At 45.4% G+C, this 16,412-nt stretch overlaps 1 protein-coding gene across 3 annotated transcripts in view; it reads left to right on the plus strand.

The window, feature by feature from the left end:
- Nucleotides 1-16,412, plus strand: part of LOC102563728 (USP6 N-terminal-like protein) — a 154,426-nt gene that overhangs the window by 125,071 nt on the left and 12,943 nt on the right. For all 3 annotated transcript variants that reach the window (XM_014604249.3, XM_019485193.2, XM_019485186.2), the window contains 5 exons: nucleotides 3,776-3,883; nucleotides 10,886-10,995; nucleotides 12,483-12,531; nucleotides 14,533-14,653; nucleotides 15,892-15,986. In XM_014604249.3, the coding sequence (XP_014459735.1) occupies nucleotides 3,776-3,883; nucleotides 10,886-10,995; nucleotides 12,483-12,531; nucleotides 14,533-14,653; nucleotides 15,892-15,986 (483 nt within the window). The remainder of the gene's footprint in view (nucleotides 1-3,775; nucleotides 3,884-10,885; nucleotides 10,996-12,482; nucleotides 12,532-14,532; nucleotides 14,654-15,891; nucleotides 15,987-16,412) is intronic.

The raw sequence follows: 16,412 nt of genomic DNA on the forward strand, positions 1-16,412 counted from the left end.
ACCTTACACTGGGGCACTGTACAAATGGGGGAGCTGCTCTCAGCCTTCCCCATTGTTACTCTTCTTCAGGCTGCTGCCAAAGTGCAGTGTTGGCCTCTAACAGACTTTGTCCATGGGGACCGGGAACCATTAGCTTGACTGCTGGCAGACCAAGTTAGAAACTACCTAGTGTCCTTTAAAAAAAAGTACTGCACCCAAAAAGCCTGGCTGTTGTTGGGTTGTCAAACAACCAGCTTTCTCACAAGAAGAAATGGTATAAGGTGCTCTTCTCTGGGGTTGGAAGTTTCTTTCTTCTTGTTCAACATTTTCAGAGGTTAACTTTTGGTCTCAGAACAGAGGCGAGTAAATCAATACCATATTTCCTCTATAAAAAGATCACTAATTCATCCCTAAGGAGCCCAGATATTGGAGAGGTGCCCATCCATTAAAGGCTGTTGCTACTGCATGCTGTACTCTATGCTGAACATAGGGCTGGGGGGTAGGGGTGGCAGCTTGTTAAATACAGCTATGTTATAACTAGTTAAGACATCCCCTTGTTCCTGCTACCATCCCAACAGAGAGAGAGACTTGGCGCAGAGATGCAGCTGAAAGCTATTTACTAAATGCTTGTGAATCTGTATTCATTAAAGTGCAGCACTAACATCTTTGGGAATTCAAAGCAAAATGCTTCCTTCCCTGCAGAGCAGAGCATCTCATTGTACCTCAGGAAAACATCAGTCATCCTTGATCTCTCCTAATCCTTTTGGAAATACATTAATCACAAGGCAAATTTAACAGATTCAAATCAGGTTTCTTTGGTCTCTTCTCAGCCATTGTGCTACAGCCATTCAGACACCTGCTTTCAGCCAGGCTTATTTATCAACACCTCTTTGGCTTAATGTTCCATCTCATTATGTCATTGCACATGCATAGGTTTTCTTTGCTCACTTCTTTTGTGCTGTTTTTAAATTGGTTGCATTCCAGTGCAACCTGATCCAGCAGCAGAATAGGAAGGAGTAGCAATGTTCTACAGGTCGCCGCTCCAGAGACCAAATGATGATGGAGCCTTTGTAAGGCTTGGGCCAAGACTGTGAAATGATGACTGGCTTTCTTGCATATGTACTGGCCTCTGGCTGCTTTACCACTCCATCCAGGAAGAGCGCATATGCTTCCTCAGCCTGATGAAGAGTGTTGGTGCCTGAAAGCTTGCTAAGAATAATTTTTCCAACTATTTGAGTTGGTCTAATAAAAGATATCGGATTTATCCAAAGAACCTTGTCTTCAGTGAGGACAGCTGTAATCCTGCTCTTAGCCCTCTAGTCAATGCTTGCTTTTACTTGAGTATTCCCCAAAGAACTGGAGTTGAAGGAAAGTGGCCTGGTCTAAAGTAACAGATAATAAACCAGAACTGTATGGAATGATGATATCTTTCTTAATATCAGGCTCCCCAGTTATATTTCAGATGGGATAGAAATTACCCTTGGACAGCCCTTGTGCTGTTTGTTTTTATGTTCTTGTTCAGTGTTTGCATGTTTAAGTCCACAGATGCTCATCACTAGGTGTGTTGCTTACTTACTGTCCAGGCATAGATACTTTGAAAACATCATGGATGCTCCAAGTTGTTCCACTGCACCTGGTAGGAAGTAACTGTAGATCAGACTTAGAAGTAGGGCAGGCATTTTGTGAGTATTTACAGTAGATAAAAGTACTGAGCTGACAACGTTTGAGGATTGCAGTGCCCTCTGGGGACCTATAGACATGTTGAGTATCCTGAAATCATCTGGGTTCCACTACAGGTTAATTGAAATAACTTCTGTCTTAGCACCTCAACCAGCTGGGGAAACCTCGTGCATTATGAACCTGAACCCAGGTATGATGACCTCATTATTTTCAGGTGCTTTCCCATTGATCTGTCTGCTTGCATCCACCTACTGTCATGTGTTGCATATACACTGAGATTGTGAGCATCATGAAGCAGGGACTCTTGTTGTGTTCTGGGTTTGTAGCACCTAGCCCAATGGAGTCTTGGATCCTGACTGCTATGGTTAGGCACTACTTCAAGATATATAACAACAAAGCATGGGAATGTGAGTTCATGACTTTTTAATTCAGGAGGAGCACAACTCAGTGAGGGGTTTACCTAAACAGTGGATCCTGCAAAGTCATAAGTGCATTTGCTGCCTAGAAACTGCAGGCCATGGAACGTGTATCTGCTCCATAGTCTCTTTATTAGTGCGATATACAAATTTGGCTAAGTTCAGAATCTGAAGCAGGAAAATGGTCCCATAAAAGTGATCTTATGCAAGATGCATGTCAATAGGAAAATAGAAAACTGCATCTGGTTCTGTTCATGAGCCTATCAAAACCTTATAGACAAGCATAGTGCAGCTGGCCTTTACCAACACCATCCTGTAGAGCAGAAAAATGCCTGTGGAAACAGCAGGCAGAATTTAAGCAAATGGGTGACAGGAGTAGACTTTGGGCAGCATACTGAGATAAAAGAAAGCACGAAGGACTCCTTAACTGCAAATAATAATGCTGTTGGCTTTACAGTGCATCTGGAAGACAATTTGAGGGTGAGAAGAACTGAGGAGGAGAAAATATTCAGGAACAGACCTTTTTAAAAAACAAACAACTTCTCTGTTTCTAGTAGGAACAATAAGGCCTTAACTTTCTTTAAAAGGTTGTTCTGTTGTCCTTTGCTTAGGGATCTTTTTTCAGCAAGGGGTGACTTTATAAATGAAGCAAAAGAAGGATCAAAACAAAGCAGTTTCAGATATGTACAGACACAGGCTTTCCCCCATTGTGTTAGAAATATTCTTGCCACAGTTTTACTTCCTTCCCAGTAGTTGTGTTCAGTTCCCCTGCCAAAAGCCATAGGCAGGACCAGGTTGTTTGTCTGGGAATCTCCATTAGCACCTCCCAAGGTTTTGTATCTGAGGATTGGGTGCTGCCCTCCCGTCCCACAGGAGAAGCATTTTCTCTTAAAGCGAGGGGATGTTCTGGACTATTCACATGGAGGCACTAAGGATTCTGCCTTCCCCAGCAGCAGCAATCCTGCTCCCTACATGCCATGAAGATCTCTGGTTTAACCTGTGCGTTCCTAGACCACTGCCATCCTTGACTGCATCTCCCAAGCCTGTGCAATCAGCTCCATGCAGATTTCTTGGGAGAGAAAGGGGGTGGGCTGGTAATGTATCAAATACACAAGCTGCTCTCCATCTGGAATAGGGGGAAGTTGGGGTCTGTTCTCCATGCGTAGAAGTTGGGGTCTGGTTCTTCCAAGAAACATGGATACTCCAAGCAAAACTTGTTTTCTGGTAACAGTGTGTCTTGATACTGGGTATTAACACTGAACATTTATGGGGACCTTCTCAGCCTCTGGAGAGAAGGAGGTAGCATCTTAATTTTGGTAAACATGCCTGTGCAGCATGGTCAGGTGAAGTGAATTGGCCAACATATTGCAGCAAGTGGGTGGCAGAGCTGGGTCTTAGCTTTCTTGGCCCTTGATCCACTTGGTGGTTGCCTCTGGCCATACAGCATGCAAAATCCAGAAAAAATGACCAGAGTCAAGATGATCCCAACTCTTACTGCCAAGGGAGAGCTCCTCCTCATGAATGGAAGTGATCTCTTAAGGGCTATTAGTAGACTGTGGTGGGTCATTGGTTTCCTAGTCATGTCCCTATTGAATGGCATCTGTAAGATGCTCTGTTTAGGGAGCGATTGTGTGGTTAAATTACTCCACTCCTGGAGACTTGTTTCACTAACTTTGTTTCGTTTTCCTCTTGATTTGCAGATGTGCCGCAGGGTTTGCAAAGGGATCCCCCTCCAGGTGCGAGGCCAGGTCTGGTCGCTTCTGCTGGACATCGAGAATGTGAAGCAGGCAAATGAAGGGAAGTATGAGGTATGATGGCAATGGATGAAGATAGGGCTAGGGTAAATCAAGGGGCCTCTCAAGTTGCATGCTCCCTGAGCAGGATGAACTACACTGGAGATGAAGAAGCACAGGGTCTGTGCAATGACAACATGTAGGGAGTGCACATGCAGCCCTTGAGAGTGCTGTTGCACCCCCTGACCAGTTGCACTCCCTGCTTAGGAGATGGACAAGCGGGGAAGACGGGAGTGCTGGTGCCCCCCCACGAGCGCTGGCCGGGGAGCGGGAGTGCTGGATGTAGTGCCGCTGTGGCCACTTCCAGGAGTGCCGCAGCCCCTTTCGGGTCAGCGAGTTTTGCCACGGGGGGACCCCCCCGGTTGCTGACTGGATGCTGGGAGGACATGTGCCCAGCCCCCCCCCCCAAGGTGTCATCAGTTGCCCATGGGTCTGTGTCTGGAGTGTTCTGAAGTGGGAGTGTGCAGAAAGCCGACGGTTTATGTATGTGGTCCCTTGGAGTGGGGGACAGCAGCCTGTGCCCTGCCTCATAGTGCAGTAATTATCAAACTGTGGTCTGTAGATTGCATCTGTCCCTCCCCCATCCCTACAAATTAAAAGTTTGACCTGAAGGGTGCAAGAGGGAGGTATGTGATAAATTTGAGGATTGACATTGGCCTGTGGGCTTAAAAAGCTTGGAAACCTCTGGTGTAACAAATACTGTCCAGCGAGTATTCACACCTCGTGCTGTATCCCACTATTGAGTTGCTGCTTGTTACTCTCTCTTCTGTTTCCCTTACTACCACAGATCTGGGAGACGGGTTTTTATCCCATTCGCAGCTGAGAATGTTGTGAAGGAAAGCTTTAAAGTGACAACAAGGACTGAAAATAAAATGGTTAAACTCTTCTTACCTGTTGCCCCACCACTGCCAGTAAGGTCCTTCATGCTGATTTCTCTGCCTTGATTACAAGGTGGCTGCCAGGCAGAAGTTTTACAAGTCACTGCATCTCCAGAGAAAAGATTAATAATTTCAACTTTCAAGAAATTTAAAATGTGAATAGTATTTTGGGTGCCCAACTTGAGATGCCTTGAAAGGGGAGGTGCTCAGTATTTTCTGATCCCTTTGTAAAGTGATTCAGCTCCCTAAAAACCAAGATGCCTGAAATTTTTCAGTGCTTTTGAACATTTTGGGTGGTGTTCTTTTCTTTTTTAAGTGCACAGTGAGTTGTAAGGATGAATTTTTATACTGACACTGAGAGGGTGTTTTTTAGCAGTCTGATCTATTTCAAGCCAGAAGAAAATCATGCTCTTAAAAATATGCATGACAGTTAGTGAATTTAGGGGGTCTAGTTTGCAAAACACACATGCCCTATTTTGCTGAAACTTGCTTGTGCTCACAACATCCTAACAGCTCAGACTGCAGTGGCTCTTATTATTTTCAACTCTTCAGCCCTTTTATAGAAACATCCTCTTGAAGCGTTCTATTAAAAATCCTTCAATTTACAGGAAATCCTGCGCACATAGGAAAAGCCTTGTTTCTGTTCCTTCCCATTAAATCACTTTACAAAGCTGACTCTCTTGAGGATTGTTTGCTGTGAAATAAACAACATCCATACACACAGTTTGAATGAGTAATGAAATGAGAAATCATCACAGAGTCTGATTGTAGTAGAAATGTTTTTGCTGTAAGCCTGTTGGCTATTCTGCAGAATCTTTTTTTAACGTGCATTTCACTGATTTGCGAGACCAGTAACCCCTCTTTACTTATTTATTGTCTATAAGAGGGGTAGGCAATTATTTTGGGTGGAGGGCTGTTTACTGAGTTTTAGCAAGCCATCGAGGGCCGCATGATAGGCATATAGGGGCAGATAAATATTAATTTTCTAAATTTTTTAGGGGCTCTGCAGGCTGGATAGAATGGCCTGGTGGGCTGCATCTGGCCCCCGGGCCACATTTTGCCCAACCCTGGTCTATATAACCAGAGCCTTTAAGAGCCCTGGTCATAGACCTGGAAGGACCTCATTATGTGAAGTGGTATACAAACACAGGGCAAAACAGTCCTTGTCCCAAAGAGGTGACATTTTGAAGTATGCACCAAGACCATAGATAGAGAAAGATGGACAACTGAATAATCCACCATCACAGGACTCTTATCTCACTGGGTGAAACAAAGGTTTTTTAGTAATATTTTTTGTTGGACCAACTCCGTAGTTGGGAGTAAAAAAAAGCAAAAAAGCTCTTGCTTCCAGGCCTGTCATCTGTCATGAGCCTAGATATAACCAGGCTGCAGATGATAGCACTGCTACAGAGCAGCTGAACCTGCCAGCCCAGCAAGAGTGATCTGGGGATTATTTGGTCTTCTCTCTCTGAACCGATTAGAAACTGAGAACTTTGGGGAGGGGAAAGCACCTCCCAGTGATCTTCCCCCATCTGGCTAGTGCTGGCAGGACTGCTGTTCAGTGTACGGGGGCTGCTTGAATGTTCTTTGTTATCTATTCTTTGGCAATCAGAACAACAGAGTAAAGCCTGCACAGCACCACCCAGCAGTGTTAATGTGATAGAGGCCACAAATTAAGTGTCACATCCAGTAGGCTCAAGTGTGTCTGATCTCTCTCTTCCTCTTAAGCAGGATAATGTTAATGCTCATTACTGTTAGTCAAGCAGAGATATTAATAGCAAAATCCTGCTGGCATCTAATCACGCAAGGCTCTCAGGAATGTGGGACCGAGATTGTTCTAGTGGGCAGGAATAATTAAGTTTCTCTATTGTTATAATTTGGCATCTTGTCACTTGTATCACAGAGGGTGCAGGATGGTCCAGGCTGGCCATGCTGCATGGTCAGGGGAAGAAGCTGAATAAATGCAAGTCACAAGGAGGTTGCCTAACTGCCTAAACAGAGTGTGGGCAGTTAGTTCTCATTTCAGTTTTGCTCACAAGAGGACTAGAGGCCAGGTCTCAGGATAGATTCTGGTTAGGACCTGCTTTCCCTGTATTCCTCCACCAAGGCAGATTAGTGCTCATGTTTCTCTGTGGGTACATCCAGTATCCCTTCACAACTTTTTGCCCTCATGCATTGCCACTGCCACATCCCACAGGTGGGCCTTGAGGCCAGGTCTTGTGACCTCATGAATTGGGGCTTAATGTAGCTGCTAATAGGAATAAGAGGACTGGAAGAGGCTTTTGGGCCAGCATGCAAAGTCCCCTGTGTTGATGGGCACTTGACTCAAAGAATCCCCCAATTTATCTTTTCAAGCCCCCACCCATAACTACAAGGAATAATATCCCAAATGCCAAGAATGCCCTGTTACATACCCCAGGTGGAAGCAAGGGATAGTAGTTTTAGATTTGGATGCATGAACAGCCCATGAAGCTGTCATGTCTCTGGAGATATTCATATCGTAAGTGTTTGGGTTCAGCTGCTAATAAAGGAGTGAGAGGATGGGAAGAACATGACTTGGAAGACCTGATCTCCTAGGTGACTTTTGCCATGGAACCTCTTTCCCCAGCAGGATGCTTTTGCAAGGTCAGAGAGGGCAGGAAGAAAAGTAGTTGGCCATAGGGAAGAAATTTAGACATGTGTTAAGTTTTACCAGTTTTTTTATAAAAACACTATGGGACGGGACTGGCCACAGTAACTTTACAGTCAGCACTTCCAGCTAGTGACTGCCATTCCTATATCCATTTAGGTGCCCTGCAGGGCTAAATAACAGAGTGCAACTAAGCAGAGGGAACCAGCTTCAGAAGCCCATCACTTGCGTGAACAAGTAAATGCTCATCTTGGTGTGTGTGATCTGCAAAGCTAATAAACCCTTATGCTGAAAGCAATAGCTCACAGCCTTACAGCTTTGTGATGTGCCTGCCATTCACACCCCAAGGTGGTGTGGCCTGCAGGCAGTTTGAATTGGCTTTGCAGCCCTCTTAAGCAATGGCTCTCTACTACAGAAAGGAGTATCTGTTACTAATGCTCTAAGCCTGTCTCCCCTGTGGTAATGTGGAGTCCCACTGCTTGGCTCCAGCATGGCCTCTGTTCATCTCCTGTTTGGCTGTGTATGTCCTGCCCTGCAAATGGATCTCTGCCCAATTGAAAATTTGGTTGCAGAACATATTTTATTCATAGAATAGCCCCAGGGGCTCAAAAGAAAGGCAATTATGTGGTCATCAGTGATACTTAAGGGATACACATGAGATTGGATACTGAAAGACGGCAAAGTAATTCTTGCTTGTCGTGCACGGGGTTACACTGAGTGCCATATCTGGGGGTAAGACAGGGGCGGGCAAAATAAGGCCAGCAGACCAGATCGAGACCATCGCCGGATTCAGTCTGGCCCCGTGGGTGGACAGCTGCCAACTCACTGGATCTGGTGCATGGGCAGCCCTGGCTATTGCGTGATGCTGGGCAGCTGGGTAAGCGGGACTGCTTTGGCCCAGCAGCATCAGGCATCATCTGTGGACCTAGGTGGAGCCTCCAGTCCACACTGTGGGTGGGTGGTGGTGTCAGCTGTGGTCACCGTGGGCAGATTCAGGAGCCTGGATGCAGAACCTGCCCATAGCATCCGCAGTTGACCTGCCACCTTCCCACTGTAGTGGAAGCTCCCACCACAGACCTGACCTGGAACCTGCCAGCAGCGTCAGCTGCAGGCACAGGCAGGAGCTGCTGCTGTGCTGGGTGGGTGCCAGCGTCACTCTGGCTCGCTCCCCCTCCCTCCCTTCCACCCTCCCTCCAGAACCTGGCTGAAGCTGACACTGCCGCCTACCCAACATGGCAGCAGCTCCTGCCTGGATCCGCAGCTGAGCATCAGGGCTCCTGGGGGCTTCTGAAGGGAGGAAAGGAAGGGAGGGGAGAGAAACAGAGAGAAACACAGACAGAGAGAGAGATGCATGCACACACAGAGAAAGAGACAGAAGGTGCGTCTACACAAGACGCTGAATGCGCAGTAGACTAGTTCTACTGCACATTAGCATGTCATGGCAGACAGTGTACTTATGCTCAGTAGTGCCAGTTACTATGCATTGATTTAGTACCTGGTAATAAAGGTACTAAACATAATGCACAGTAACTATGGCACATTAATAAATGTGTAGAAACGCCCAGAGAGAGGGAAGAGAGACAGCGAGAGACACTTGGTAGGTCCCCAAAACTCATTAAGTGGCCTTCCAGCCAAAATAATTTCCCACTCGTGGGCTAGGAGGATATTCTTCCATGAGGTAGAATAAGAATTTGGGGCTTTCACAGTGTGAGCTAGGGTTGGGTGGACATTGTATCGGTTACTTTGATTGCAGTAAGGCCCCCCACTTTCCATTAGTGAGTATCATCCCTTGGTGTTTCGGTGCCTATGTGGTAGAGAATTGGCCAGTGGCCACTTCTATGCATTTTACTTTGCTTCTTAGCTCTTTTAGTTTACTTAGCTGTGCGCTAGTCCTTGTGTATATCACAGAAATGGTCTTTATGATTCAGTATTATCTTTACTTGAAAGAAGCCCCAGGATGGGTTGATAAGCTTAACATGTCTTTGTTTCTCTAGGGAGATGGTGTACTGAAATTAGAGAGCAATTCATAGAGCAGCTTGAACCATAAAAACTTGCCCTGCACAGCATTTAGCCTATGAATACTTTAGGGGAATCTCTTCTGTTAGCTTGAGAGCTGTGCATATTAATAATAAATGTGTTTTTGTTTAAGCAGCCACAGCAACATTAATGTTTATTAGATACAGAATATAGCATAGCCCCTTCTTTGAAGAGGTTAGGGTCTGAATTTACAAACAACGCAGATCAAAATAGAAATATTTCATTCCAAAATTTGCTGAAGTGGTGCCAGGAAGTCAGAGATCTGGCATTTGTGTGGAGCTTTTCTTTGGGGGAATAATGGTGTAGACTTCAGTGCTGTGAGCATACCAGCTTCACCTTTTTTCATGGGTAATTCCATAACAAGGAAGCCTTCAAAGGGGTGTTGTGCACCAGCCCTGCATTGCCTGTGCAATACAGTGGTATCTTGGTGGTGGGATTTATTTAATGGAAGTACCCCTGAACAGAACATTAGGATGTATTCATCTGTATAGAGGGACTGAAGCAGGGACATTTTCTAGATCAATCAAACTCATCAGGTTCCATGGGGCAGGATGGGGTCTACATGAGCCCCACATGCTGGATCCAGTGCATGGGGATAGTCTGCTGCAGGCATTGCATGCTGCATGTACCCAAACCTGGCCCTGGCCCCATATGTAGCTTGTGCCCTGTACTGGTGCCATGCTCTGTGTGCAGTGCATGCCCCAGGCCACCCTGTCCCTGTGTGCAGCACACGGGCCTGGGGCCGGGGCCAGTATTGACTGCGTGCAGTCTAGTCCGAGACCTGTGGCCATCAAGCACCATGGGCTAGATGATTGGGCTCCGTGGGCCAGATATTTGACACCCCTGTCTTAAATGTTTCTAGCGTGCCCCCAGTGCACAGACGGACACATTTTCTCTTCATACCTAGTATTCTCATCTGACAGCCTCCATAGGGTTAAGTAGCTTCGTATTCAGTGCTTCTAAGGCTGAACTTATGCAGTAGAGGATGTCTCTAGTCAACATCTACTGGACAGTCTGGCTTGTATTTCCACTCCTGCACTTGTGTTGTAGTAACAGTTGGCAATGGAGGGGACCAGGCCTTGTTTAATATCTCAGCTTCTCAAACTTCACTGTGCACAAAATGAATGACCCTGCATCCTGCCTGAATGCAGTATCATTGGGGAAGACATGAGGAAGCATAGAGACATACCACAGGGTATTTTTGCCCTTAATAATTCATAGGCTATAGCTTTGTTTTCACTCTAAGAATCATGGTCTAATAATAAAAGTTATCAGATTCGCCCAAAGAACCTTGTCTGCCTATGTCCTGTAGCTACAACCTACACCCCTATAAAATCTGTTCTTTATTCTGCCTTTGCTCTGTAATCTGACAGATTGTTTCTTGTTGTCCTCTTCCCTGGAAGGCTTTACATTCAGAGATTATATTTGAGGATGTTTAATAGTTTCCTTTTCTGTGCCCTTGCTTCTCTCCAGAAAATGAAAGAACAAGCCAAGGGCTTCTCATCAGAAATCAAGCAGATAGATCTGGATGTCAACCGCACCTTTCGAAATCACATCATGTTCCGGGATCGCTACGGAGTCAAGTGAGTATGGGTCGCCCGGCTCCTAGCTGGGTTCTTTTCTGGTCATTGCTTTGGTCTGATCCCTGACCTGACCACCCCAAAAACGTACCAGTTTGACAGCCTGCAGAGCTGATATTCAGGCTTCAGAACAAAGACTGCAACTGGAACATCATCAGCCCCTCCTACACTTGCCAATCTGCTAGTGTGCCTCAGTAACTTGTAGCTGTGAGAAGGCACCTGTCTCCATGCCCAGCCAGTGTCTGTGCTTGTACATCTGCTGGCATAGGCTTGTTTTGTTGGTTTGTTTTGGTGTGGACTCCTCTCTGCTAGGAACTGGTCTGAAATCACCAGCTTTGTGTCAAGTATCTCATGGTTAATTCCAGGTTAGGTTGCATCCAGCCACGGTTCCTGAAACACGTGTGTCCTTCCCAGACCTATGAGACATGTCTTTCACTGAGGATCGCAGCTGGTTTGATTCTGCACAGGAATCTCTTGGGCTGGGCCCGTAGCATTGAGGGATGTATGGTGCAATCACCATTGCTTATTGTCTGTGGTCTCAAGAGCACAACTAACAGGGAAGAGGTAAAACAGCTGCTTTGCAGGCAGGTGCATTGCAATGCTGTTGCTCCCATAGGTGGGGGCTGCAACAAGTGCCGAGGCAAGGTGCTTGAGGGCAGAGGGAGCTGAGGAAGGAGCAGCAGTGAGTGGCCCTAAGTGGAGTGGTCTAAATCTCAGCCATGTGGCTTCAGGCCCCAAGTCAGGGAGTGTAAAATGAAGACAGGTAAATGCATCTCTAGGGCTGTGGCAAGGAGAAAGAGGTCTTTTCTGCTTCTGAAGCTGAAAAGATTTAGTTGCATTCATGGAAAGGAACTATAACCTGGTGGTAGAAACTGTTAGAGAAATCGCTCCCCTCTTCCCCTACAATTACTGATGCCCTGACCCTCTATTTATGTCTCCTGATTTACTAACATATGTGCATATTTCTGGTATGCTGCAGGTACATGAGGTGGTGATATTTTCAGTCCAGGTGCAAGCTGCAGTGTGTACTGGCTTATGTTACTGAGAGTCAGGTTGCTAAATCCCTGTTTGCTGCACTGCATTTTTTGTGCCCTAGCTCCTTCTGAACAAGCAATAAAGGTGTGAGAGGAAATACCAAAAGGATGTTGTTTTTTCTGGGTCTTGTAGCTTCTAACAGTGGACTGTTAGAAACAATTGATGGGAGGGTGCCAAAAACTGTGTACAGGTGTCCTCCGGGCAGACCCGTTGCTCTGATGGACTAGCGCTGCTATGGGGTTTTGGTGATATTCCTCTGCTGAAAAAAAGAAAAGCAAACCTTCCTCACAATCAGAGGGGTGGGGATGACCTTTTTTCATTCCGAGTTTTGCTTTATTTCAGCAGAAGATTAAGCAAACAAAGCCAAAAGTTATTGCTTTCTGTGAAATACTTCTTGACTGTGCAAATTGAACACCCCACAGTATGAAATTTTACCATCCTCTCTTTCTGTGTAGGCAACAAGAACTGTTTCATGTCCTGTCAGCCTACTCTGTTTACAACACGGTGAGTGTAAGCTCTTGGCTCAAGTGAAAGTGAGTAATTCCGTCGTAGTAGGGTTGGAGCAGTGTTGTTGCAGTGATGGTCGAGGAAGTGTACCAGAGGCAAAGATTTTTAGTGACATTCTGAATAATTCTTTCTTGACTTCCATAGTTTGGACCTTCCAATTAAAGTCCTGATGAAAGTAAATGCTCGTTTGAATAGAGCTCTGATTGGATATATTTGCACATTAAACAGTAAACGTAAAAGCCACAGAGCAAGCAGTAGGTTCAGGACTTTCTGGTCATTCCATCCCAAAGATTTGATTTGGATGGTATCACTGCAGGATAAGAAATTACTCATTACCATAATCTTTGCCTATGTGACTTTCCTATGAATCCTGCCCTCTATCCCAATACAGTCTCCCCATCTTTTCACTCCTGGCTCTGTATTGAGTTCTGTCCTCATAGTTAAAGAGCCTAATGCATTACAGTGAATCAGTGGAGAATATCGTTAAATTAGCTACAGAGTCTGCTGCTTCCCTCCGGCAGTGGTGAATGCTGAATCCAGAAGTTCTGGATTGGCATGTGGACAAAATAATAGTACATCTTCTTTTCCCAGCATATATAAGGGGCTACCAGATTTCCCTTTAAGCTATTTTTGGTACAAGTACATTTAAAGAAATCCCAGATATCAGCAGAGCCATATGCTGTTTATTATCCCATATGGCATTTCTTGAAATAGCTGCACATGTTATTTGTGAATGAATCTTTACAGTTCATGTTCACATTTCCTTGCCTCACACTGCCAACAAAATAAGGCAGTTGGCTTAAAGCTAGCAGGTTTACCCCAGCAGTACAGAGCTTGTCACAACCAGCCGTTTCTACCAGGAAAGAAACAACTGAGTTCTTAGGACACTTCAGGGTATCAGGTTCATCCCAGCCAGGCTCTGCCTTTTTTTTTAGGTTTTTGGTGCAAATTCAAGCATCTAGCAATTGAAAGTTGGAATGTCAGCTGCTGCGCAGTAGGCTGCGTGAAATGACCTGATTGTAGCCCCAGCTTAGTTCCCAAAGGCAAGCGTCCATATCCTTCCCACGTATATCTGGCCTCCCGGTTGGTTTCCTCAGCTGGGAGGCCTTGGATCATGGTCTGCTTTCTGGCCCGTAGAGGTGGTCCTTCCAGATCTGAGTTAGAAGTAGATGGGGAGTTTACTCTGCTGCTTCACCTGCCCTCTCAATGAATGGGGGCTGCAGCCTCCATGGCTGTTTGAGTAGTACGAAAAGTCTGATCTAAAACCCGTCAGTGTTCAGTACTGAAAAGGCTTTTGGGTGGTAACCTGTCTCAGAAGGTTTGCTTCTTGGACCTAATTGCTTCTTGCGAAAAATTGCTTCTTGGACCTAATACAGATCTGGTGTTAGAGTCCCTGAGGAGCTATCTAGCAGTTGAACAGTGCAGAGTTAGCAGGGAGAAGAGCCAGTAGCAGTTGGACACCCACTGACTTGAGTATGTCAGGTGTTAGATGCCTGAACTTGTGCAAAACTCCCCCTTAACCCCTAGTTAGGATCAACTGCTGTTATCATGGTTTGAATCACAGTATGGATAGGCCCAGAGGTTTCAAAGTAGCCATTGTTAAAGCCTTTCATGGAATACCAGGAGCATAACATGTTTATTCTAAGGGAAGCTTTGAAGTTTGGAATAAACAGTACAACGCCTTACAACAATGAGGGTGAGACGTGTAGGTGTTAAGTGATTTAAGAGCCTGAACCCCGCTGTAAGTCAGCTGGATTTGTGCTTCTGAATATGCTATAAGCATGTATGTGCTTTTGAATATCCCATCCTCAGAGCATATCATGAGGGACACAAGGATCTGTGCCAGGAGTCAAAAGCAGTGAAGTATTGGAGTTTTTAAACAAAGCTTTGCATTTGCCTAATGAAAACTGTGGAAGCTGCATTTCTGCATGGGCACAACTTAGTCCAGTGAAGAGTTAGCTTTGTGTTATAAGCATGTGTGCTTCTGGGCTCTTCCAGGAAGTGAGCTACTGCCAAGGAATGAGTCAGATCGCAGCCATCCTGCTGATGTACCTAAATGAAGAGGATGCATTTTGGGCACTGGCACAGCTATTGACCAATCAGCGGCATGCAATGCATGGTAAGGCTTAGGAGAAATACAGAACTACACCCTTCCCTATCGATTTTGCATGGCTGCTGATTGCAGCCTTCATGCCATTTTTTTTGGTCTGTAAGTCTTGTCCCCAAGGTGCCTGAGGCTTGTTTCAAGGAATAGTGCCTCAATTATGTGCATGGTGCAGTCTGCATAGAACTGGATTTGCTGCTTGCATGCTGACTAGTTTATAGTTGAAAAACTTGGCTTATCTACTCTGGACTTTATCTCAAGGTGATTAACACATCTGTAGACACTGGTGTGTTCCTGGATCCCTGTCTTTTGGTCCTTATCCTTAATTAACTCCAGGTGGAAAAAAAAAAATCTAGTGCAAACGTAGCATAAGATATGGCATACAGTGTTCTCCTTCAAACATGCCATTGGAAACATTTCTTAATGCATTTATCCTGACACTGTCAGGAATCATGATGTATTATTTTACACAAACCACTTTAAAGTGCCTTTCATCTTATTGTGGTTTTTAAACTGAAAGAGTAAAAATAATAATAATGAGAGAGACTCATCAAAGAGTTTATTTTTTAGAAGAGGAAGGGTGGGGTGTGTGATTCGATAGCTGCAGAAGGTTAGAGCCAGGGACTCTGCTCAAGTCCTTTTATACTCTGTCATAAAACCATCACATGTTTATTGCGTAAGTGGGGTCTGGCTCATAAGAAGCAGAGGATGCACATGGAAGCCAGAACTGATCTCTGACCCTTTGAAAGCTTCATTTGATGGATCTGCCGCTAGATTATAGCAGTGAGGCAGGACATCTTGTACAGATGTTATAAATAGCAGGTTTAAGCAGAGGCAAAGGGGGTGCATGCACAGAGAGATAATGTAACAATCAATCTACCACATCATGTAAACAGGGGGCCCAGTGCAAGTCCATGGTAGTCTTTATATTGGTTTCAGCGTGTCCTGGGTCAGGCCTAGATTGATTAGAACCGTCATAGTACCTTCAAGCATTGACTGGCCTGCTAAGCAGGAACAGTTTTAGGAGAACCAGCTTGGCGTATGGCTGATGCTGCCCAAATTAAAGGGCTGGACTCTATATGCTGAACAACATGTCTGGGGGTCCTGATTTGCTCTGGGGCTTGCTGTGTACCCTCTCCAGCAGCTGAGCTCCACAGGAGACGTAGATGCTCAGGAAACCAAGCCTGTGGCCCACCCTTGTCATTGCTGCTGGCATTTGTTCCTAATTTCTTCTGTGTGTGTGTTGTTTACAGGGTTTTTCATTCCTGGGTTCCCGAAGCTGCAGCGGTTTCAAGCCCACCATGAGCAGATTTTAAGCAAACTGTTTCCAAAGCTGAAGAAGCACATGGTACCTCTTTGTTACTGGCTTTTAAATGCTAATGTTGCACTTTGCGTGACAGCCATTAATATAATTTCTTCTCTTATATATATTCATAACCTCCTGGGTGTTCCTCATCATAGAACTGCTTCAGCCGTGGGGGAAGCAGGTATTTAGCTAAACAGCATGTCTTCTAAACACTGCTGAAGTGAATTATTTGGATTTCATGGCAAGCCACCAGCATTTGTACAAGAGCTTCTACTGCTTCCAGACTTCTCTTGGATGGCAAGGAGAGGAAGGTGTATCCATGTGTGGAAAAGGAATTATTTCAGGCACTAAAAGGGCATAGGTGCATTGTGCTGGCCATAAATCCTTCAGGGTGTTACCTCCTTCCATGAAAGGTGCTGGAAAGCTCAGAGCTTTCACTTTACAGTGCTTGCTCTGGGCTGCCCACAT

This window comes from Alligator mississippiensis, chromosome 2 (assembly GCF_030867095.1).
Source record: "Alligator mississippiensis isolate rAllMis1 chromosome 2, rAllMis1, whole genome shotgun sequence".
NCBI classification, from domain to species: Eukaryota; Metazoa; Chordata; order Crocodylia; family Alligatoridae; genus Alligator; species Alligator mississippiensis.